Genomic DNA, 26,423 nt, shown 5'->3' on the forward strand with positions numbered 1-26,423 from the left:
GATGTCAATGAAAATCGAAAAACTTCGAGAACGATTTCTTGCGCGTAAGAATTTTAAATTAAACCTTACCGGTACTTTTTGATCACAGTATTATGCATTGAATGAAAACTGAAAAAAAAAAAAAAAAAAAAAAACACAATAAAGCTTCCCACTTTTCCTTTCCCTCAAATCCTTCATGAATGACCTTATGTCATTTCTTTGATTTGTCACTTCTAAAATGGTGAGAAATAAAACAACGAGACTATGAGATAAAACTGCTTGATAGTAATAGCATGTTGATAAATGTTTAGAGAAGTGAAAAAAAGTACGGGGGAGAAAAGCGAACAGCAGATTTTAATAATGCTTTCATTCTTAAAATTACTTAATTTCGTGTTATTTGCCTTAAATAGACTTCCTGCTGGGAAACTATTACAATCAAGAAGAATGAGTTACAATATAACGGATGTCTTAAATTAACTTGAGAAATATTTATAAATGTACAGATTGCAATGAATCGGAATGTATTATTCATTGCACGTTAAATATACGAAAGAATCCATTCAATTTCAGGCTATAAGTAAAATCTTCAGCGGAACTAGATTCTTTAGAAATAACAGATATAGGCCATTCATTCTTGGAGAAAAATAGAGTGCGTCGATCAGTTTCTATAAATCTTTAATACACATGCTTTTATGATTATCATACAAATATGATAGTTTTATCTGTATATCTTTATCTGCATAAAATTTATAGACGATGATTGATTCAAATCACTGTTTGTAGCAATAAACTTCATTTTCCTTTTTTGCGGTCGCTTTAAAAATAAGAACAAGCTCATGGCAGACAAAATCTGCATAAAGTCCCCTTTCTTTAAAATATATCAGATAAGGTTATCCATACACTTCTTTTCTTCTTCTTAAATTTTATGATTCTTGGTATTTGTCCTCTGCACAAAAATAAAATTCAAAGATAGCCAGCGCAAAAGGAATTTTATGTTAGGTCACGTTTCATATCGTGAATGTAATGCTTCAAGTCACTAATTTCAATAAAATTATTTATGGAAGATAATGGATCTAAATTAGTGTTTCTAGCAGTAAACATCCTTTTCCTTTATGTGTTCAGTTTAGAACTAAGAACAAGCGCGTAGCTAAGAAAATTTACATAAGACGTCCTGTTTGAAAGTTTAATCAGATAACATTATCAATTTATTCCCCCCCCCCTTTTTTAATTTTATGATTCTCGGAATTCACTTTCCCTTTGCACAAAAAGAAAATTTAAAGAGGCGAGTACAGAAGGAATTTCATTTGCATGTGAAAGTCTTACGCGATTTCCAACAGAACGCTTTTGTAAATTAACCTCTTTCAACACACCATTTATCTAAAATAAAGGCTATGTTGAAAAAAGGGTATGACTAATTCCTTATTAAAAAAATACGTGCGTTCACGCAATATTTGCTTTGTGAAAATTTTCACATACTTGAACATTTCCAGTGTAAGGATTTATTTTTTTTTTCAGCATTTCAAAGAAATAGGTGTAAAACATAAATTAACAAATCTGAGTAAGTTATTTTAAATGCAACAATGTTTAGACATGTAATGATTAATCCATCTGCTTTTTATCCTTATAATATTATTACGTATTTGGTATTTAAATAGCTAATGTTAGTAGAATTATAAATTAAATTGTTTTATTCCTCGAGCAATGCAGCGCGTGACGAATATTAGAAGAAAGCTAAGCCGAAAAATTAAAAATGCAGGAGCATGCGCATTTAATAAATAGGTATCTCGTAATTGTACACTTTTGCTTTTCGGGAAAATCGATAAAATACCAGAATATCCTCGTGCACATTTAAAAGGCTTATAAAAGTGGTGTCAGAAACCTCTCAATTCAATTTGCTTAGAAAACTGTTGTTATTTACTGTAGCAAATTCGCGGTGAAATCGGATTAGCTTTCTATGTTTTGAATAAGTTCTGTTGAACGATTTTGAGTAGTTTAAAAGATAACTACCGTGAGATATTGCAATATTGTATGCATATCTTTGGAAATTTAAGCATTTTGTTTTATTTGTTGTGATAATAATAAATTTTATTCACTTTTCATCGGACTTGTGCATTTAATTTATAACGAACCCGTAAGTACGCAACAATATTTTATAAGTATTTTTCATAAGTTTACAATAAATCTTATACATTTCGTTTTTAACTTTCTACTTTAATTTACTTTATTAATAATGTTATCAAACAGTTCTTAGCGCAAGATTAAATGTAAAGTCGCCGATTTGTTTTCTAATAGTTAATTAAAGCACAACATAATTTAAATGATAGCCAATTAAGCCTAGATTATTACGCCTCTTGGTTGCAAAAATTAATGGGACCATGACATAAAACTAACAGATGCTTTCTGCAAATCATGTTTTAATCCAATAAATCAATTTGATTTGGATATGCTCATCTCTATTAATTAGCAGATAACAGCCACAAATTTATAATACGATATATACACGATACAAATTTATGTACATGACTTCCTCTCAAGCAAAAATTAGAGTAAGCGCATAGGTCAAAGTAAGCAACTGTAATACCTCCCTACAGTTGAAGATCAATCTCATAATTCTCGACTACAGTTAACTCATTCTATTTATATCTTTTGCTAACTTGACTTAGTATTGGGTAATTTATACCATCCCTTATACTATGAGATTTTATGCGTATAAAATATGAAGAGACAATAAAAATTAAGAACTAACTGGATAAAAATTTAAACATTACTACCTTCTGTCCTTTCACTCCTATTAAGCCAAATGACGGTTCACCTTTATCTCCTTTTAATCCAGGTATGCCAGGGTAACCTTTGGGTCCAGGTCCACCATCGACTCCAGGCCTACCTGGAACGCCCTATAATGTAATATTAAGCACATTCCAAAATTACACTTATTATAATTTTCTCACATCTAAAGTAAAGTCAGTGTAAATCAGTGTAAAATTATGCGAAACATAAATACTAATTTCATCGGATGCGTACATCATCACCTTTGCAACCATCCAGACCTGGTAGACCTCGAGGTCCTTGTACTCCTGGATGACCCTGAAAAACGAATTAATAGAAAACACAGTCAGTTCGGTAGATATATCATAACTTTAGTTTTAATACACATCCAAAGAAAAAAATCATATTTCGTCCACAAAATGTTTAGAAGAAAAGTATAGTATCTTATCGGGATCAGCTCAATAAGACGATCACATCTGAAAGTGGGCAGAACTTCTGTAAGCATAAGGGACATCAATACTGGATATCAAAGAGACATTTCAACAGGATTTCAAATTTGTCTGAAACTGTGAATAGTGATCTTAAAGGAGATATACTGTAGTTTCAAGAATAGGAATAAATATTTGATTAAACTTAAAGTTATTCCTAGAATGATCGAAAATTTGAATAGTATATAACATTTTTAAATTACATTTCATCATAACATTTCAATAAGAAATTGGAGCAAAAGGCTAAAAGATGCTGTTGGTAACATGTGAAAAAAATAACAATAACCGAATTATAATTACTAATTTTCAGCACCCAGTCAAAAATACCAGAGTCAGAAATTATTTTATTTGAGTAAGTGACCTTTCGTACATAATTACGTAAATAATTAAAGGTTCTATTAATATGAAACCTTTTCATATGCTTAAAATTAAAAAAGTGATATTATCATATAATGTTTTATTGAAAGCTGCATTTTAGATTTCAGATCTCTTGGTGTTTCTTGCTTTTCCGTTTCTAAGTTTGTCGTAGTCTGAGCGGAATGGAAATTCGGTTAGTTTTAATGGAGTTAATAGCATACGAAATGAAATCTATAACAGTTTTTAAGAGAAGAAATCATACATACATAACAAACATATATATCTCGTGAGTGCTATGTCATCGTAATTTATTGCAGCAATAATCTAAGAGTGTTAACGTTCATGCTATCATCTTGACAAAGCATTCAAGAACTGAAGTAACTGAAGTTCTAGGTAAAGAATAATATTCAGAAATATAGTCAAGGTGATGATTGTTATAATATTATCCTTATTCAGCTATTGTAATAGTCTATTAATTCAACCAAAAATGCAATATTAACCTGCTAGCCTTTTCAGCGTATGATTTACGAACTTCAAATTTATAGAAAAAGGTAAAATCAACGCACAGCTAGGAAATTGCATTATATAAGTTAAAGGAACATTACTGAAATTCATATCTTTGACTAACTTCTTTGAAGTACATCTATTAATATATGCATTTAAATACACTAGTTATCATAAATTAAGGAAAAATCACAAAAATCACGATTACTAAAAAAGTTACATGTTTAATGAAACTTACCCACAATATGCAACATATAGTGAGTTATCAAATAACATAAAAAGAAATTACCAGAAAAATATGGTAGTATAGAAATTAGCACATGTATAAAATGAACAAATCGAAGGTATCAGTTTGCTATAGGAAAAGTACCTTCAATATGGAATATAATCGCCTCTAGAAGTAATACAGCACATACAGCGATGTGTGATTTCTTCAATTATGCGGTCTATCAGTTCCATAGGAAGCCAGAGCTATTGCTCTTGCAAAGCAGTTGCAAGCACGACAAGGGTTTGAGGGGCCGGATTGAGAGCAGCTAGACGTCTCCCTAAAGTATCCCAAATGTGCTCGATAAGATTCAAGACCGGGGGATCGAGCTGGCTATTCCATGCTCATAATTGTTTCCTGTTGAAGATAATCATCTACGGTGTGAGACCTGTGTGGTCTTGCGTTGTCGTCCTGTAACAGGAAAGCATCACCTATTCCCCGGCATATGTGCGCACATAAACATCAAGGATGTCATCTCTATAAATCTGAGCATTCACGGTTCCCCTTGGAAAGACATGAAGGTCTCTGCGTCCACGCAAAGAGATGCTACCCCAAACACAGACACTGTCTCTTCCGTATGCATCTCTTTCACTGTTGATAACGGGTTCTAGGTCCTCTCCATATCAAATAACGCCTACTATCGCTTTCTAAACTAAACCTGGACTCATCCGTAAAGAGAACCGCCCTCCATTGATCAGGCGTCCAGTGGACATGTTGTTGTGCCCACTGAAAACGGTCCCTCCTATGGTGTGACGTGAGCGGCACACAAATGGCTGGTCGCCTCGCATACAGACCACCTTCGTGAAGCCCTCTACGCACAGTTGACGTTGACACGAACCTTCCGGTGGCTGCAGCAAGGCAGGATTTAAGAAGAATCGGATTAGCGGTTCTATTCTTGCGTGCACATAATGTCGAATATCGGTCATCGGCGCTCGTCGTAGCAGTTGGCCGACCTAGGCTGAACCTCTTAGATGCCGAATCTGTGGTTTGAAATTGCCTCCAAAGTCTATAAACCACAGAAGGACTCACATTTAGCCATCTGGCCACTTATGTTTGACTTTGTCCTGCCTCTAGTCTCCCAATGGCTCTCCATCGCAGTTCTGCAGGCAAATGATGCCTGAAGGTCATTGTTACGAATTGGCTATCTCAGATTTCTGATGTCACTGTCACAATGAAATATGTGGGCTTGCTCTCAAACATGGATTTTTATGCTCCTCGCGGATGACGTATTCCGAAAGCAGCACCTAATTTGCATATCGCAGTTTTACTCAGCTACTCTTACTTGGCAACATATTCAAACTTTACACAGTTTGGATTATTTTTGAGGGAGTTATCGTTATTTTTGTGATTTTTTCTTAATTTATGATAACCAGTGTATATTACATTCTCGTTTAAACCTTCCCCTCAGGAATGGTAAATACTGCGTAATTTTCTCCTCTGGATTTTCAAGAGGTAAAATTATTTTTAAAAGGAGGCAAAACATAACAGTAAATACAGTATCTGTAACGTGAACTCTGACGTATTATTGTGTTTTTGAACTAATGTAAGAGGCAAACTATAATTGACTTTTTTTCAGGCTTATTAGTAAAGAAAATAAGCTTTTTTTAACTTTGTTCCCTTTTATATACAAATGAATTCCAAGACTGATTTATGTAAGTTTTATGCATAATTCATTGTTATGACTCAAAAAAAGCTACAAAAGAAATTTATGAAAATTTCTCTGAGACAAGCCCTTGTAACAAACAAATTGATATTTGGACTATTACTCAGAAGTACTTTGAAGTTTTAACTTATTTTAGAAATCCCTGTTGATATAATTTCCTATGCAGTATGACTGTAAAAATCCGAATTAATTCAAAAGTATAAGAAAATGCACATCAGATAGTAGATTTAATTTCGAGAGAAATTAAATTATTATATAGAATATCAAATGCGTTGTAATATATTATATCATTTCAATCTCATATTAAATAGAATAATCCGTACTTACTGGAATTCCATTGGCTCCTGGAAAACCAGGCATCCCCATTTTACCCTGGAACAAAGAATTTCTTTTCATCAGTACAAAAAAAATTATAGCTTCAGGTAAAAAAACAAATATATGATTTATCTTTAAACAAATTTAAATTTAATTTTTAACAAATACGTATAAAGGTAAAAAAGCAAATTTAAATCCTAAAAAAAGGAAAAAAGCCAAAATAATTTTTAAAAAAATGTGCAATCACACAAAAAAGGGTTAATACTCGAACCAATCTACAATATCATTTAAATTCAGAAGCATAAGCAAATCAAGTGCAAAATCAAGTGAAGATTTTAATCTTCTTCTTCTAATTTTCCATACTTTAGCCAGTATTTAGTTAAGTTTTGAAATACCAACTGAAATCAAGTTCATTAAACTTTTAATATTTTCTTTCATTAAATTTAAGTTTTAATTAACTTCCTAAAGTAATTTTTTAGAAATTTCTGGAATTTTTTAGAGGTTTTTTAAGGACTTATTTAAAAAAAAAAATGGGGGAAATTTTACTTTAAAACTTTAATATTAAAACATTTCAGTTTTCTTAATTACTTTAATTTTTTGCAATTTTAACACAAAAAAATTTTTCACTTAACGGTTTTTACAATTTTTTTTTTTTTTTTTACAATTTTTACACACTTTTTCAACAGAACACACATTTCACATTACAAATAGTTTACATTTTATTCACAATACCACTTCACTTTATTTTCCTTCAAACAAACTTGCATCTCTTGATTGGCTCAATTCTTAACTTCCTAAAAATTGATAATTACTACCTTTTTAATTTTTAATTTAATTTAATTTAATTTTTAATATTAATGTTTACAAAAAATTTTTTTATTATAACAAAGATAGCAGCTTGACACTCAACTTTACCTACATAAGCGCCATCTATATAATTTGAACACACTTACTTCTCTTTTACAACACTTTTGCAGACCCCAACACTCATATAGTAGGTAAGTTAGAATTAAAACTTACTATTTACTTGCTTTAAGTATTTTTTCAAATTTTTTATGTGGTGTCTGGGTATTTTCTGGATATGAGGTTATATTTTTGAATACATATTTGTTTTTTAAAAATTGTAATTAGTTCTTTTTGTTTCTTATTGGTTTATATGGATTATGTCTAGTTCTTTTTTGGTTTCTTTTTATTGATATGCATATTCGTGTAGGGGAGGTTTCTGTAGACAAGGGTTTCTAAAATACATTTCTAGATTATTTTTTTATTATTTTTTTATAAAAAATTAATTTAAAAAAAATCTAATTTAATTTAAAAAAAGTTTAGTTTAATTCTTGACTTTACTTGCTTGTTTCTCAAAAGACTTCATTAGTATTTTCCTTTTTGAACTTTAATTCTTAAATGTTAATTTCTAGGGGAACCACTTTATTGGAATTACTTTGGGTTTTGACTTTTACCCTTGCCTGCATGAGTGACGAAACACGAATTGAATGATTGGAGAGTTAGGTTTGGAGGCAACTTCCCCTTGATAAGTCTGTCTCCTGCCTACTCAACGGTCATTCACATATGCATTTTTTTAAAAAATGTTAAATTTAATTTTAGTTTGTTGGATTGGTGAATTTATTTTCATGGATTGATTTTGCACTTGATTTGCTTATGCTTCTGAATTTAAATGATATTGTAGATTGGTTCGAGTATTAAATCTTTTGTGTGTTTGCACATTTTTTTAAAAATTATTTTGGCTTTTTTCCTTTTTTTAGGATTTAAATTTGCTTTTTTACCTTTATACGTATTTGTTAAAAATTTAATTTAAATTTCTTTAAATTTAAATTTCATTCCTTGCAGCAATGGCGTAAAGAATATTTAATTAAATTTGTATTTAAATTAATTTTTTTAAATTAAATTCAATTTATTCTTATGATTTATCTTTTATGTAATGGTAGGAAATGATAGAAAAGCGTATTATATAAGTAGTTACATATTTGATTTAAATTACTAAAATAAAGTAATGTTAAAAACAGAGAAACATTTATTACCCGATCGCCTTTAGCTCCTCTAGGGCCCGGAATTCCTAGGTCTCCCTTTTCGCCTTTTTCTCCTGGTAATCCTTCAGGGCCTGGAAACCCGATAGGTCCAACAACACCCTGTTCTCCTGGCCTTCCTGGTGCGCCCTAGTGTAAAACCAATTGAGTAAGAACTGAGAGCTTTACAAAAGACAGACTACTCAGACATGAAAAATGCTCCAAATAATTACGAATTATATATGCACATAAAAAACGGTAGCGAATTTCAAGATAAATACAAAAAAATGCTCGTAAATCATTTTATATTTTATTAACTGGTGCCCGTAATTCAGTTTAAATTTTAATTGAAGTCAATTTGAATTTTAAAAACTGCAGAATTTAACTGAATTTACTGGAATTTCGATAATGAATGCTTCAACTATTTTAAAAGTGATGTACGCCTTCCTTATCAAGAGCAAATATTGAAAAATATGCAAAATGCTGAAAAATAATAAAAAGTCACTGCGAAATATATTTATGTTCCAATTTCATTAATTCCTTACAGATCAATTTTGTAATGATTAAAATCCTATTCTTCATAAAATTTACACATTTTATGAATAATTGCTTGCATTAGGCATGATTAATAACAATATTTATTAACTTTCTACATTACTTCAACTTCCTTCTAAAATTGTTAACTCAGAATTTTTATTCATTTAACAACAAAAAAAAATGTGTTTATTTTGAACCCATTTGTAGTAGTGACGAGTTAACGAGTTGTTAGTTGAGTAGTTAACGAGTTAAATTCGTGATTTTGAATATTAATTTTGAACGAGTTAAATTCGTGATAATTATTTTCGGATTTACTGACCGTTCCGCATAATTTAAATACTACCCTGTCTTCCTTTTGATTCATGTCAGATATACTATTTTGCTCGGACCGGAAGGTTATGCAAAATAAAAGCATGCGAAGAAGTTAGTTAACTGCAACTCACGACTGGTGGAGCGATAAGTCACCGTGCTGTCAAAGAGAAATAGAGCCATATTTGCACAGAGGCAGTATTTATCGGAGCCGCAGTTGACCAGTGCACCTTTTATAGTGGTTAGTTGAGGAAACATGTTGAAAAGGATTTGATTTTTGATAATTGTAAATTTAAAGACAGATCGCTTAAATGTAAAACTACGTATTAGTGTTGAAAAGAAGTCCAGCTTTTAATTGCTTTATTTGTAATCCACGAGGATGGACGAATAAAGTTTACGGAATTTTAAATTTGCTAATTTTTTAGTTGACTGTGTTCAACGCGATAACTCGCCGACAATGTATTCATGAATAAAATTGAATGAAATACTGCCATGTGGACACATTTTCAACAGAAGTTAAGTAGCAGAGCTACAAACTCAAAAAACAGCATCAATGTTTTTCGAAATAAAAAATAGTTGTTAGTGCTTTTTTGTATATTATTTTAATTTAAGATATAAAGATTATTACATCCTACTTTAGTGCAATCTGTAGTGAAAGTATACGTAAGTGCTGAAAGTTATTTTATTCATACTGCTAGCATATCGGCATATTTTGTTCTCTTGCACTGTCAGTGTAATATATTATTTCACTATTGACAGCAGTGATCTCAGAATAACAACGATAAAAGTTTAAAATGTGGTATTACTACGCTTTCATAGTTGTAAAAGTAGATATAATAAGCAGCAAAATATAAGCTAATATGTATAGTACAGTATAAGATAAGATAGTATAAGACAATATAATATAAGATATAATAAGCATTCTTTAGTGTATCTAGATTCTATTTAATTTTGACTTACCCTATCACCTCGTGATCCCACACATTTACAGTCCTCGCCCGTACATCCTGCGCAGACAACAGGACTTCCAACTTCAAATCGCCTCGCATCTTGCTAAACAGAAAAAAGATAAAACAGATAAATATAAAATTATAACAATCAGCTGAAGATCAATATAAAATTATAACAGGAGTCAAAATTATAAGAGTCACATAGTTCAACTACAGTTCTTTTACTTTTTTGCTCTTTGTTTACATACATCTATATTAACATATCTGCTAACAGCTGACCATACTTTATGTAACAGTTTGGACTTCTGTCATTATTCACGGAAAATTTAAAACACAATAACGCCTCACATAACTAACATCCCGCAAACCGAACACGAACATAAACCGGAAATATTTCGCATACTGAAAACGGTCTCCCATTTCGAATCGACCGCGAATTTCGGTGTATAATCAACGCGAAGAGAAAATTTGTTTTACCTTTGCTTTTTAAAAGCCCGTAAATGAAAAAAAAAAAATCATTTTTTTAATCATTTAACAAAAACAATGATCATAGTAAAGGGCAAATAAGCATATTTCTCAGTATTACACTACCGTAAAGAACTGCAAGCCTGTCTTGACCAAGAACATGATAAAGCCTAGACGTAAACAGGAAGAAAGTACTAAAGGTCAACAATAACTGTAACTATTAAGGACCTTCTGAAGAATAGGAAATTAGACTCATATGTGTTAAAGAGTGAATTCATTTTATTATAAAGAGGCCTAGGTTGCAGTCAGACAATGGCAAACAGAATAATAATGTACCAGACAGACAGTGATCAGTTTTAGAGAACTTATAAATCACTTTAGACAACTTCTTGAAATCTGGACCACCTATAAAGACTGAAGAAGACAAATGACAGTTGAGGCTCCAACCTCCAGTTAAAGGTTTCGCAAACTCTGGATTTAACTGAACGGTTCTGGACCAGGCAAAAGAACTGATTAAAGCTTTTCCCATAATAAAAGCTTTAAAAACAAGGGAACCCGCATAACGAACAAGTCTCATTACGAAAACCATTGCAGAACGGATTACTTTTCTTTATCCGTTTTGCACTACTTATGATAAAATGACAGGCCACCTGCACCTAAGAAAAATACTTCCAAAAGTTATACTATTAATCATTTACAGTGATTAAAATTTTATTTACGAATTTATTGTTTTTGGAAATCAGTAGAGAATGAATATCCTAAATGAACAAGAAATTTATTCGGAATGCGTTATTCATATCGACAAGAAAACTAGTGCTTAGTTCAATTTACCTTTATTTTTAAAGTAGTTTTCTTTTTATCAATTTCGCACGTAAAAAGGGCAGTACTAAGTAAAGTTGCTCATTTACATAAACATATAACCGATATTAAGCTATTATACTGCTATATGGTATGTAAATATTTATATTTGTTTATAATTTATTTATCATGCACTTGTGTATTGTTGTGAATTTGTTTTTTATTTACTTATTCATTTAATGAATGCATTTAGAACAGAAATGTTTTAACTTTGAATATGTGAGCCACTTACTGTTTTACATGTTTTAATTTCAGGTACTCTGCAGATCTTTTGATTTTGAGTCCAGTGACACTAGAACCGTAAAGATAAGTCACGTAGAACCGAAAATAAGAGCAGAAAACCTGCAACTAAATTTTGGTGACAATTTGTATCGCGAAGTTAGGAACAACGGGTATCGGAAACTGTTTATTAGATCTTATTCCTGAAACTCGAAAGAAACTTTTCAAGATTTTTTTTTTATACCTGAGTTAAAGAAATTCTAAAAATAGTATATGGAATTCTTAATTCTTAATAGCTTTATATTTAGGAGGGCCAGACTCTTAGGTAAGCCTAAACGTTCCACTTCTTCGTTTTTCAGACTTGAAATATAACAAAAAATATTAGTATCAATTACTTAAACGTGCAAACTTCAAAAATTACAGCAATATTAGCCCATCGACAGTTTACAGGAACATTAGGTACTTTTTTAATGCAGGAGAGATGAAAAATGAGCAATGCCCTCGGACTCGAACCACGGAACTCTTGAATACGCGTCGAGCGAGATGACCACTACAGCACGAAAGCATGCTAAGAAGGCGGGTATAAACATTTTATAGACTTCTCCTTTTAAAGGGCGACTGGGGATTAGGGGACTCAAGTGCCAAATCCTGGTGGTGGAAAATCATCATCCACCACTCTTTTAGTTCAGGGGTTACTGTAGTGCCATTAGGTATTTTGTTAGTGACAGGTATTTTATATAAGCAGGAGAGATGAAAAATGAGCAGTGCCCTCGCCGATCTCAAATACTCGCCGAGCGTGATGACCACTACACCACGAAGGCATGCTAAGAAGGCGGGAGAAATTCTTTATAAGTCTTTCCAGCCTTAACGCATCTATCAATTAAAATTATTCAGTTCAATAATATTTTGTGCAGATTACTGAAATACGTATGATTATTTAATCATTTACTTGTTTTACAAACCAAGCACTCGCGAGTTAAATAACCGAACATTCAGACGTTTAAGTGCTACAATTCATGGGGACTTCGGTCTGCGATGAGTTATAAAATAAATTGGGATGAGTGAGGATGCAAAATTAATAGATAAACAGACCTTCCTTGTGCTATCTTGTGTTATCCCCTATATAGCAATCTGCATCACTTTCAGTACAAGAATTTTTAAAACAAATTTGTGAAACTATGTTTTATTTGAAAGTATCCATTAGCTTCCTTTCTCCTAATACTCAAAGTACTTCCGGACTATCTGTTAATTGCTTAATAGATGAAATCTCCACCAAAAAAGCACAAAATAAAATCATCGTATTTAAAACCTGGATAAATTCAGGTTAAAATAATTGCATCCAAAATCCATGTTTCTGTGCCATTATAGTTAAACAAACTAAAATGAGTCATAAATGTTATTTTCAGATTACTGCTAATATAGAGAGTTACAAAAAATATCTAGTATTAAAGTATTTATAAATACATTTAAGGTACTACATTTTATATTGTTGCATTCTACGAGTTCGTGGATTTTGAGTAATTGATACCGAAAAATGAAAACACAATTTATTCGCCAGTAAGCACTATTACACAGGACACGTTTACACTCGTCGAAAAACTACGGCAAACACGCTGAAACAATCAGCAACACGGACTTCAGGCTATAACGGTGAAGATAGCTTCACGGCAAAGCACTAAAGTACAGTTCTCGACTCGGTCGATCGTTCTTAAGCTAATATCTGAACTCAAGACACTCCTCTGCACTACTTTCTCCACATACAAGCAGGGTACTATCTGTCTACGAAGAATAGATCCCACCACAGTGTCTTGCGGGTGGCGGTCGTTATAGCAAGAGGGCTATTATATTTCAAATAGGGGAGAACCAAGGATTGCTTTATTGTTATTTTGTTTTTGGCGACTCTTGGCTTAGTTCTCACTAATGTATGTAAATTAGATACGAATATTTAAAACAGAGGTCTTGAAAGTTTAGACAGGGTGCTTTTGGTAGCGACGTTGACCATCTTGTCATTCAGCTTTGCTAATTAGTTATCCGGCATTTAGGCATTTACCCGAATTGCGCACTTAGTAATTTGAGTCAAAGCTCGTTAGGTTGTATTTTAGGCTAAATTAAATTTTAAATTCTCGGTTCTATTAACTGGTATTCCGAAAGGTGTGAAGATTTAATTTGTAAGCACAAACGGTGTAGTAGTTCAATTTAAAGTTTAAATAAAAAAATTATTTTTCAAATTATCTTCTGTTTCAATAGCTAATTTCAACTCGCCTGACGGTAAGAATTCGAGCTTGGACAGGCTCGATAATGCGTAAGGAAGGTTGCTGCATACCGTGGACATGGTGTAAAATCGACAACTGCACATGATCGACATCAACACCATTTACTGTTACACGATCGATACGATAAAAAAAGACATGTATATTTATCATAGGCATAGGATCGATATCAAGATACCATCGACACAGCGTAAGACAAACACAGGCTTAAGACTGACACTGCGCAGAATCGACATCGATATACAATCGACACGCTGTATGATCGATACCGACAGATGAAAATCATAGATACTGTAATTGTATAGACAAGGCTTACAGTTAAGCATGGGAGAATTCATAATAATAATAAGAGATTATGAATTTGATTAAATTATTATTTTAGGTTACTTGTATCGACATCGTATAGGATTGAAACTTATTTTTGAGCTGCCATGGCTACTGTGTGCCGTAAAAAGTCGCTGACCCACTAAAAAGTCGCAGGTTCACGTATTTCACACCTGCAGCCTACCCTGTGCAACTATTCCTGTGATGTCGCTCAAAACAGAAAACTTCGAGCACATAAATGCTGAAAGAGTTGTTTACCATATTCCTAACTGTTTTCAGTGATATTAAAAATAAAGTAGCAGAGTGAATACATTTACTCTGAGCTAATAAGCAGTCGTGTTTTTGACAGTCGTCTCAATAGTGGCATGAGGTCGTATATTCTTCTTTGTAATCTTAGCAATTTTCTCTTCACTCCTTTATTTTGTTTTGTTACCCTTTAGCTCATCTTTCTAAAGAAAACCGGAACACGAAAGTAAAAGGAATTCGAGGTTATTTAAATAAAACTCGGCATCAGAACAAACCAGGAAAGTTTCCATCTGGTATACAAAGGGGAGAAGAAAAGTAAATTATAGCGCAGTTAAAAAAATGACAGATAATTTGCACAGCAGCTATATATTAAATATAAAATAACTGCTAATTATATGTGAATCTCCAAAGTTTCAGTTGACACAACGGGGAAGGGAACACAAAAATTTTCCTTGCATATTAAAAATTGATAAACTTCAATAAATTTATCAAATTTTAATTTTCTTGGTTTTGCTGCGAATTTTTACCACTATATTCAGGATTTAAATTAAACTTTTATCCGGCAGTCCTGTTTTATAATCGTGTTATAGAAATTCTAACATCTTGCCCCTGATTCTCTAATTATATTTCAGCCAAAAATCATACTATAACAATGTGTATTCACTAACCGTTTTTAACGGGAAACTAATATTATATTATACGGGATGTCCCAGTTATCTCACTACAATAGAACAAATCCATTTATAGAAGTACCAATTTATAGAAAGACTTTCTCCCATTCCTCAACAGTAAAGTCGCTAAACAGTAGTAACTCGACCTGGGTTCGAATCCATTCGAACAGACTGGCTGAATGGGAGTTATCATGATTTTGTCCGTGTGTTAAGTTGATATACATTAATCACAATGTATTTTCTTTTTCTATAAAGCGTGTTTTGATGTTGTAATCTGAAACACTTCTGGCTATAGTCTGTTACTGTAAAATAGGTGCTTCAAAGCCGTTGCCAGCCCTCCCCTTTTTCGTAACTTGTGCTGTCGTCAGCACGCAGATTTATTTTCTTCATGCCATTTAAGATTCAGATCTGCCTTCATTCGCATGCTTTTTATGAAGCGAAAGACGCTAAATGAAAATGGAGGGAAAAATTAAGTGAGTCAACCTTTTTTCCCCAGTTCTTGTTCCCGTGGTTACAAGTCAAATCGGGAAGCGGAAAATAGCCTTGAAGTTCCTGTTTTAACATAACAAAATATAGCAATTGGAAAGTCCGGAGTTCAAATAACGGCCAGCGTTTAGCTGACTGTCATGGTTATCGGCTTCAAAAGAATTTCTAACAGCTGTACAGAGCATTTCTTAAAACGGTCCTCAACCGATGCATCCCTCCTCACAGGCAGATAACCCTTCAGGTGGTTCGCTTTAATAAATTAACTTAACCTAACTTCGTATGATCCCACCTTATTGGAGCGAAACCTCATTGAAGAAAGGTTATTATGGGAGATTTTTCTCAATTTTCAAATAGTGGTACAATGAAACCACGTTGTATTAAGGTCACATTATAAAAGGAGGGGTGTTCTTTACGTTAATATGTTTCACAAACAATAATCAATCAACAAATGAACTGTATTCCTTCACTTTTATATCATTACACTAATTATAAATAAAATGTCAGCGATGCGAAATAATTGATACAAAATAAGCGAGCCATTCAACATGGCTGTCACAAACACAATTCTATCAATCAATTATCTTGTTGCCACACATAAAGTTCAAAACTAAAGGAAGAAAAACAAAAGAAATTTACGCTGTTTGCAACAATAAAATGAAGCAAACGATACTCACATAAACATCCTGGCCCTCGTTGAAATCCTAGGGGATTTCAACAGTTGGAGCATTTTGAAACTTCTTAGTCTGTAATAAAGATAAACATAAGAAAAATAATACAGGTTGTCTTCTTTGATGAGGACTAAGTAATTGACTTCTAAATTGTTTTGACTTTTTTGCCATTTAGGTCTTTGTTGAAGCTGAGACAGGTATTCTCGACTCCATCTTTTCCAGAAGTGCTGAAAAATAAACTGTCTCACATGCCATCTGTCAATGTGATTGAAGGAACTATAATTTAGGTCTGGTTCAGGTATGGCAGTTAAAGACGTTCCTATTAGGAAATGACCAGGTGTTAATGCAGTTAAATCATTTGGATCAGCCGATGTTGGACACAATGGCCTGGAGTTGAGACAAGCCTTAACCTGCGCTATCAAGGTCTGAAATTCCGGATAGGTCAGCACAGTATCACCAACAGTCCTTTTTAGATGTAATTTCATTGACTTTACTACCGATACCCATAGTCCACCAAAATGGAGAGATGATGGCGGGTTGAATATCCATTTTATTTCCTCTAAAGACAAAAATTTGTGAATTTCTTGATTTTGCTTACATTGCAAAAAACATTTTCTGATTTCTTTGTCTGCACCTTTAAAGGTAGTACCGCAGTCACTATAAATCTCAAATGATTTCCCTCTTCTTGCAATAAATCGTTTCAATGCACTTAAAAATGCCTTTGTTGACAAATCTTCTACCACATCAAGATGTACTGCCTTGATTACAAAACACACAAATAAGCATACGTAATATTTAAATGATTTTTGTCCACGTCCTGCACGATGTTTAATCATGAACGGTCCAGAAAAATCTATTCCAGTTCGATGAAATGGTCGCGATTGTGTTACTCTAGATTCCGGTAGATCAGCCATTATTTGACTTGCAGTTTTAGCTCTAAGTTTGCAACACGTGATACAAGATCTTACTACTTTTCGGATAGCAGATCTAGCAGCTATGATCCAAAATTGCTGTCTAATTAAAGATAGAAGTTCCGGTGCTGCATGCAGATATTTGACATGAAAGTGTCTAATTATGATTTCTGTCAGATTGTGTTTTGAAGGTAATAAGACTGGATGTTTTTCATTTTCTGACAGTTGCGCATTTTTCAGTCTTCCTCCTACACGTAACACTTTGTTGTCATCTAAAATTGGACACAAGCTAAGGAGGTTGCTGTTTGTAGGTAAATCCTTTCCCAACTCCAAACATTGAATTTCTTTAAAAAAGTGAAATCGCTGTATTATTCGGACAATACAGAAAGTTGCAGCTCGAATTTCATTACTAGATAAAAAAGACGTATTTCTTTCTAGATATGCTACTTTAGAATTCGATATTAATCTTAATATCCAAGCAAATATGCGTTGTAACTTTGGAAATGAAGATATATTTGATATAATAGCAAGTTCCTGTACAGGTTCAGAAACTACAAATGAGACTGTTTTACGTGCATCTGGTAATGCCTCTTACTCTATAAGAATACTTTTAGACAAGGCAATCTCACTGCACTTCCGAACTATCTTTTACACCAGTTAACCAAGAAGGACCATTCCACCACAATTGATGAGATAATAGTTCTGCAGGAAATAACGAACGTGAAGCACAATCAGCTGGATTTTCCTTTCCATCAACATGATTCCAGTTCTCAGGTGGTAAGATGGATTGTATTTCAGAAACTCTATTGGATACGAATATTTGCCATTTTTTAGGATCTGACCTTAGCCATGACAACACGATTTGTGAATCACTCCAAGCTTGCACTAAATCAAAATTTATAACTAATGCAGCTTTTACAGACTGAATCAAGCGTGCCAATAACACTGCTGCACATAATTCCAGTCTTGGAATTGTAATAGATTTTAATGGTGCTACACGAGTTTTAGCTGTTACGAGTTTAACATTAATGTCAGAGTTATTGCAAGTTTTGATATAAATAACTGCTGCATAACCTCTTTCAGACGCATCACAAAATCCGTGAAGTTCACATCGAAAATAATCAGGTAGCAGAATTTTCCTAGGTATATTTATAGAATTCAAAAGTTTAACTTCTCTACATAGATTTCTCCAATTTCGATCAATCTCTTCTGTTACAGGATCATCCCATGATAATTTTAATTTCCACAATTGCTGAAGGATCATTTTAGCGAGAATTACAAACGGAGCTATCCACCCCAATGGATCGAATAGCTTTGCTACCGAATGACAAAATAATCCTTTTAGTGGGAACACTTTGATACTCTATTACACCGACATTACATTTGAATTCATCATTGTCCGGATGCCATCCCAATCCCAGAACTTTCAATGTTTTGTCTTCTATTACACGATGAATATTGTCACTATATGTGTTTGTTAAGCCAGAGGTTTTTAACGATGACGGTTCACTTGTCAACCATTTGTGAAGCTCAAAGCCACCACTTTTTAGCAGTTGTTGCAATTCGTCTATCTATGCAATACCTTCCGAACTATCTTTTACACCAGTTAACATATCATCAACATAAAAATCTCTTAAAACTATATTCTTTGCCTTTGGAAAGTTCAATCCTTCATCAATCACTAACTGACTCAAAACTTTGGTTGCGAGATATGGAAGTAGTGGGTAAAAGCCGATTCTGGAACAATAGAAGCTCCGCAACTCCGCAACTTCTCCACCATCACCTCCCCCTCCCTCCTCCTCCCAAGCGCTCCTCTCCCCCCACCCCCTCCCACTCCTTCTCATCCCCAACCCACCCTTTCCCTTCCAAGTGCTTTGCTTCTTCCCCCCTACCACCTTCTACTAGGGTCAAAGGGAAAGTCTTGTCAAAGTGGTTTTGTCCGAATGTTGATGAAAGGGACATTAGTTATTATTTTACTTAATTGCAATAAATTAACTGTATTTAAACAACAAGATAGTCTTAACGAAAGTTTGCGTTATATCATTATACCGTATTAATTAATAAATTTACTTTTTATCTTCACAGAGAAAGTTTCTTCTATTTATTTAATAATTGTAATTTAGAGGTTTAATAACGATATTACATTTTTTTCTGTTTAAATTTTATTTTGTTTTTAAAAACTAACCTTAATCACACACAAAAAAGTTATCAAAATATTCATTTTGGTACGATGTATAATTAGGTTATTTGGATAGGTATAATAACAGATTGTAACGTATTCGCAAAGGAACATTTATTTTAACATTAAAAAAAGAAGCATTTTCGAATATTTTCTATTTACATGCAAAGGAGTATTAATTTTATTTTTAGACACAAAATTGCAATGAAATGTAGATTTAAATTTTTCCCAATATCAAATTACATTTCATATCAAGACCAAGTTCGACTCTCTTTTTCTGAGCAAAGTATTTGGGCGTGTATTTAATTATGGCAAAGCACATTAGGGCTATCTTCCTAAGGCGAGGGATGCCTTCGTGGAGGACTTTCTAAGGAAACTGGCTCGTATACACGTTACACATGGGGAAAACCACAAAAACACCCATGCAGCCAGCCCGTTCGCGGGATTCGAACCTCGGACCGAACTACCAACGTTCAGCGAGTTTACTGCTCGGCCGCTGGTGGGCCGCAAAGTATTTGGGAGTGTCAGTAGTAAAAATGTTCAGTGAACAAGTGAGGGTATATTTCGCTTCTACCTTTAGAAAACACACCTATTGTAAATATTTCCATTTTCCCGCGCTTTCTCCGTTTTGTCCCCGAAATAAACTTTGTTGCTTTTTGACTTCGGACAGTTACTTTTTACCATGCTTAGGATATATTAGATATACTGGTATTTGGGCAATAAAAAAAATTACTTAAAAGTTCATGTTCTAGAATCCAGAAAGACCAAATTTTTAAAGAATTCACTTCTACAGCCGCTCGAGTATTTCAGCATCTGAGCAACTGAACATCTGAGGTAATATTTTTTTTTCCCTCTCTAATATTTGTGATAGAATATTCATTGAATATGTATTAAACATTACAGTCAGATTAATCTTTTCAAACTTAAGAATTGTGTTCTAATGAAGAGAAAAAGAACGTGAGTATTCGCATTTGGTGTATAAATTTGATCAAGAAATATTACTTTTTAAATACTCCAATTTACTCTAATTTATGAGAGAAAAATGTCTATCTTATTGTAAATAAGTACGCAAATGTATTTAGTTCTCATTTTTTTTTAGTCTTTATGTAATGTCTCAGATTATCTATAAATATTTTAAGTGATTATCTATTCAACACTACAGTCAGATTATCCTTTTCAAATTGAACCTGCCATTCTAATGAAGAGGAAAAAAAAATGAGTATTCTCGGTTTGTGTATGAGTTTGATCAAGAAATATTACTTTTTAAAATGTATTTGTGGGAGAAAAATGTCCATATTATTGTCATTAAGGGCGCAAATGTATGTATTTTGTGTATGTAATGTCTCTGGTTATGTATAACTATTTAATTGAATAGATATTGAATATCTATTAAACATAACAATTCGATTATCACTTTCCAATTGAAATTGGTAGTGCAATGAAGGAAAAAAATGTGTATTCTGATTTTATGCATAAGTTTAGTCAATAAACATTAATTTAATAATATTTATGTGAGAAAAATGTCTATTTTACTATCAACAAGTACACAAATATATTTATTTCCCATTTATCTTGTGTATATAATGTCTCAGGTTACCTATAAATATTTTAAATGAATAGGCATTGTATTATGTATTAGATACTGGAGTCATATTATCTTTCTCAGACTGAAATTTGTTTTCTAATGAAGAAAATGAATGAATATTCATATTTTCTGTATAAATTTAATTAAAAAAAACTACTACCTTTTAATAAATATATTTGTTTTCGATATGTATGTATTTTTTATTTGTTAGTTAAGCATAAAACAGAATTTATCTTTATTTATTTTCTATAAATAGACTTCTCAGAGTAAAATGGTATTTAACTGATATGGAGTTCCCATATTTGAAACCTCCTTTCTCAATGATAAATAGCGGTCCGTCTAATTCAGGCAAAACTTTTTTTTTATTAAAAAAATAATAGATGAAAAAAATTATATAACCATATCCTCGTAAAGTTATTTGGTGCTATGAAGCATATCAAAATCTGTTGCATGAAATAACTGGTGTAGAATTTTATAATGGGTTGCCCTCAGATATCAATCGAATATCTGGTGCAGTTATTATTATTGATGATCTTATGTCTGAATTAGGAGATGATTCTATACCATCCAAATTATTTACCAAAGGAAGCCATCACAGGAATTTGTCTGTTATTTGTATAGTACAAATTATGTTTCATAAGGGTAAAGAAATGAGAAATATTTCTATAAACGCTTCCTTATTGCGCTGTTTCAAAAATACAAGAGATAAATTTCAAGCTCACTATTTAGTAAGGCAAGATGTATCCAGGTGAAACGAAATTTTTTCAGGAAACTTTTTACGATGCAACTAGTTTACCTGATGGTTATCTTTTCATATATTTAAAGCCGGAAACAGATGAAAAAGTTCGCTTACATACGGTGTATTATTTTCTCTGGTGATAAAACTTTCATGTTCCACGGAGATCAGTTTTGACTTGAAACATCATGCGATGCTTGCCGGTATTGATTTCGAAGGATTTCAACTCAGACCAGAATGTTTCATTATTAAAGAATTAGCGTTTCAAGGTACTGGTAATTCTTACTTTGAATTCCTACTGGACAGTTCTGCGTCCCAAGCCTTGGGAAAAGCTCAACACAAAGCAGAAAATCGGTTTTTCATGAGTGGAACGCAATATACTTGGAATGGTGAATTTCCTTACGAAAACCTTCAAGCCATTCTACGTTATTTATTAGATCGCTATCATAGAGCATTTGTAAAAGGATATGAAAACTGTAAAGTTTTAGAACAACTGGTCAAATCATGAAATTTTAAATCTGGATAACTTTTGTTGCCCCAAGGTGAATAATTTACTGGCAGATCCCTTTAAATGCAGATTTCCTTCTCCAAATCACTCGCACTGTGCTTTATTCAAGGCAACTACTTTTTCAAAATTTATTTCAAATATATACTAATGATTTAAGATATATGATATCCTTCTCAGGCACCAACATCGTTGAACTAGTTAACGACTAGCCTCGAAGTAGAAGAAAAGCTCTTTGAGGTCGTTTTGTGTTTTATGATATTTTAAAAGATATAAAATTTCCTTTGATGTATGCCCTACCTTCACAAACCGGGTAAAATGTTGCAACCTAAGCATGTAAAAGGAGATTGTATGCAAGAAAGAATAACTGGATTTCATTTTAAAACTGATTTTAATTTATGACTTGTCTTTTTCTTGTTTTTTATTTTTTATTTTGCTTTGTTGTGTTTTAATGACAAATGACTTAAAAAATCAAATTACTTTTATTTATATCAAAAGAAAGAAATAATAAGTCGAAAAACACCATCTTTATGCGGTACAAAATCTTAACTTAGAACAGTCATAAAAGACCTTTTAATTTATTACAAAAGTTTAACTGTTAGAGGACAAAATAGCCTCTTTTCAAAGAATACAACTTTGCTTTAAAAAGTCCAAAATCACCCCAAGAAATATAATATTACAATGTAAAACCCAATAGATTCCTATAAACATAAACTAGTCTTTAAAAGAAGAAAATTACCTTTTATTTATTAAAAGAATTTTATATTTAAAGGTCGAAACACTCCTTTTTGTCTGATATGAGACTTTAATTTTAAAAGAGAAAAATTGCTACTATATTTATGTTTAAAACTTAAATTTCATAAAATGTAAAATGACCTTACATTTTACTTGATATCGTTGCGAAATTCATAGATGTCAGGACGATCCTCTTTCTCTTAAACAAAGTTGTGACCAATATATATATTGAACAAGATTTTTGAATTCACAATTTTTAATTAAAAGAAAAAAAAAGGATCGTTTGAGAAGGTTAATCTGACTGTAATGTTTAATACATATTCAATGAATATTCTATCACAAATATTAGAGAGGGAAAAAAAATTATTACTTCAGATGTTCAGTTGCTCAGATGCTGAAATACTCGAGCGGCTGTAGAAGTGAATTCTTTAGAAATTCGGTCTTTCTGGATTCTAGAACATGAACTTTTAAGTAATTTTTTTTATTGCCCAAATACCAGTATATCTAATATATCCTAAGCATGGTAAAAAGTAACTGTCCGAAGTCAAAAATCAACAAAGTTTATTTCGGGGACAAAACGGAGAAAGCGCGGGAAAATGGAAATATTTACACTAGGTGTGTTTTCTAAAGGTAGAAGCGAAATATACCCTCAATTGTTCACTGAACATTTTTACTACTGACACTCCCAAATACTTTGCGGCTCACCAGCGGCCGAGCAGTAAAGTCGCTGAACACTGGTAATTCGGTCCGAGGTTCGAATCCCGCGAACGGGCTGGCTGCATGGGTGTTTTCGTGGTTTTCCCCATGTGTAACGTGTATACGAGCCAGTTTCCTTAGAAAGTCCTCCACGAAGGCATCCCTCGCCTTAGGAAGATAGCCCTAGTGTGCTTTGCCATAATTAAATACACACCCAAATACTTTGCTCAGAAAAGTAGAGTCTAACTTGGTCTTGATATGAAATGTAATTTGATATTGGGAAAAATTTAAATCTATATACATTTCAATGCAATTTTGTGTCTAAAAATAAAATTAATACTCCTTTGCATGTAAATAGAAAATATTCGAAAATGCTCCTTTTTTTAATGTTGAAAAAATGTGCCTTTGCGAATACGTTACAATCTGTTATTATACCTATCCAAATAACCTAATTATACATCTTACCAAAATTAATATTTTGATAATTTTTTCTTGTGTGTGATTAAGGTTAGTTTTTAAAAATAAAATAAAATTTAAACAGAAAAAAATGTAATATCGTTATTAAACCTCTAAATTACAATTATTAAATAAATAGAAGAAACTTTCTCTGTGAAGATAAAAAGTAAATTTATTAATTAATACGGTATAATGGTATAACGCAAACTTTTGTTAAGACTATCTTGTTGTTTAAATACAGTTAATTTATTGCAATTCAGTAAAATAATAACTAATGTCCCTTTCATCAACATTCGGACAAAACCACTTTGACAAGACTTTCCCTTTGACCCATGGAGGTAGGAAGTAAGATGGAGTCGCCCTAAACAAGTTTCTCCCGTACCCTGCTCTGAAGCAACGGCGATCCCTACATGGTGACTAAAACATTGGGTCATTTACCATTGAGTTCTATGGGATTTGACGCGTTCGGATGTAAATATTTTGTAATTGCGTCGTAAATATACAAATAAATGTATATATTTTCTTTTTCTACAACACTTCAGAGTCCTAAGTATGTGAAAACAACATATTTTTAAACAACATTTCATTCTGAACGGAATAAAATGCTATACTTTTCACAGGACAGTTTTCTCAGAATGGTTTAATTTGAATGAAATATTTTCACAAGTTTTCGTTAATTACATTAGAAAAAAAATTAAGGTAATTCGATTTTATTCGGTTAAGGTACAAAAATTAAGATCAAAGTTTATTGTATTATTAATATTAAAATTATGCATTATTTCTTTTCTATTTCTAGAGCTTCTTCCTAAAATACTTTCTTAAATATGACATGATTTTTTGGCTTCTGAGGCATCTTTTAAATCAAAAATTGTAAATCAATTTATAATTAATGCTCTATTCGGTTCATTTTAAATTAGAGAATTATAAGGAATTAGCGAAATACTTTAAATAGTACTTGAGTTTTTTTTTTTTTTTTTAAGTATTATTTAAAACTTGTAACTGAGTTATTATAAAATGTAAGGGGAATAATTCTTTTAATTATACTTATCAGATTTTTTTTAACCCTTCATTTCAACAATACATATTCCAAAACTATTTATTACGTTCTTAAGTGCGCATCTCATAGCATTTGCTTTACAATACCTTTTAACAGATTGCTTTCCAATACGAACAATTCTTGCTTAAATAGTTTTATAACGTATTTGTCAACAGGATTTCAATTTATGTTTACAATTCAATATTAAGTTTATTATATATTTAGATAACATTTATAATCATTATAAATTAGATACATTTAATAATTAGATTTTTTCACAGTACTTTCTCAGTTGTTTATAAGTGAATAAATTCTTCATTTCAAATACATTTATAAATAATTTAATGAATATTTAAGTATTTTGTCAAAGGCAGATACATGCTTTTTGCAAGCACATGCATAAATACCCATACATATTTCCTATTTTTCATTTCCGGCAAGAGCAAATCTTTAATTTCTGTGCATTCACTATATTTTTCGTTTAAATGTACCGTAAGGTATTTTTCATTCTTTAAGCATAACATTTTTTTTAAAATCTATATTTTTGTAGTGCAACAGCTTAGAATTTTATAAAACAAATTCATTATCAAAATCGCTCTTGTTAGTTATCGAAAAATAACCAAGATGTGATTTTTGCGTAAATGTCACTAAACTATACAAATTGCTATTATCCATCACACTATAAATGTTTCTTTCATGCGAAAGTGTCCCTTTTTCGATTTCTATGGAACTGTCGTGTGTCGAAATACTATCAGAATCTTGTCAAGCGAGCTTCTGAATGTAAACAAAGAACACCCCATCTGGTGACCCAAGCTTCAAAGCAGTGCTTCACTTTTAGCGCGGGTTGGCCCCTTCTCCCTCTCTTACCTCCATGGAGCGCTTGGGAGGAGGAGGAGGTGAGGGTGGAGAAGTTGCGGAGTTGCGGAGCTTCTATTGTTCCAGAATCGGCTTTTACCCACTACTTACGGAGCAGCTGCAGTTCCATATGTAACTGTTTTCCAAAACGACAAACTTGTATTTGTTTATACGGGCTATCTTTTCATAATATTCTCTGAAAATCTCTATCTTTTTCATGAACCTTTATCTGTCTGTACGTCATTTTAATATCAGCGGTTATTGCAATGTTAAATCTTAGTAAAATACAAATTAAGTCATCTTGTATTTTTGGGCCTATCATTAGCGTATCATTTAAAGAAACACCTGTGGTTGTTTTAGCGCTCGCA

The 26,423-nt window shown here is 32.3% G+C and overlaps 1 protein-coding gene across 1 annotated transcript in view; it reads right to left on the reverse strand.

The window, feature by feature from the left end:
* Positions 1–26,423, reverse strand: part of LOC118188606 (uncharacterized) — a 271,758-nt gene that overhangs the window by 171,552 nt on the left and 73,783 nt on the right. Inside the window, exons 3-7 of the mRNA XM_085823594.1 lie at positions 10,165–10,257; positions 8,374–8,508; positions 6,350–6,394; positions 3,001–3,063; positions 2,751–2,873 (exon numbers count right to left, since the gene is read on the reverse strand). Of these exons, the coding sequence (XP_085679720.1) occupies positions 2,751–2,873; positions 3,001–3,063; positions 6,350–6,394; positions 8,374–8,508; positions 10,165–10,257 (459 nt within the window). The remainder of the gene's footprint in view (positions 1–2,750; positions 2,874–3,000; positions 3,064–6,349; positions 6,395–8,373; positions 8,509–10,164; positions 10,258–26,423) is intronic.

The sequence above is a fragment of the Stegodyphus dumicola genome, chromosome 1 (assembly GCF_044657685.1).
Source record: "Stegodyphus dumicola isolate Sdum_Otavi_A_Nest chromosome 1, ASM4465768v1".
In the NCBI taxonomy this organism is placed as follows: domain Eukaryota; kingdom Metazoa; phylum Arthropoda; class Arachnida; order Araneae; family Eresidae; genus Stegodyphus; species Stegodyphus dumicola.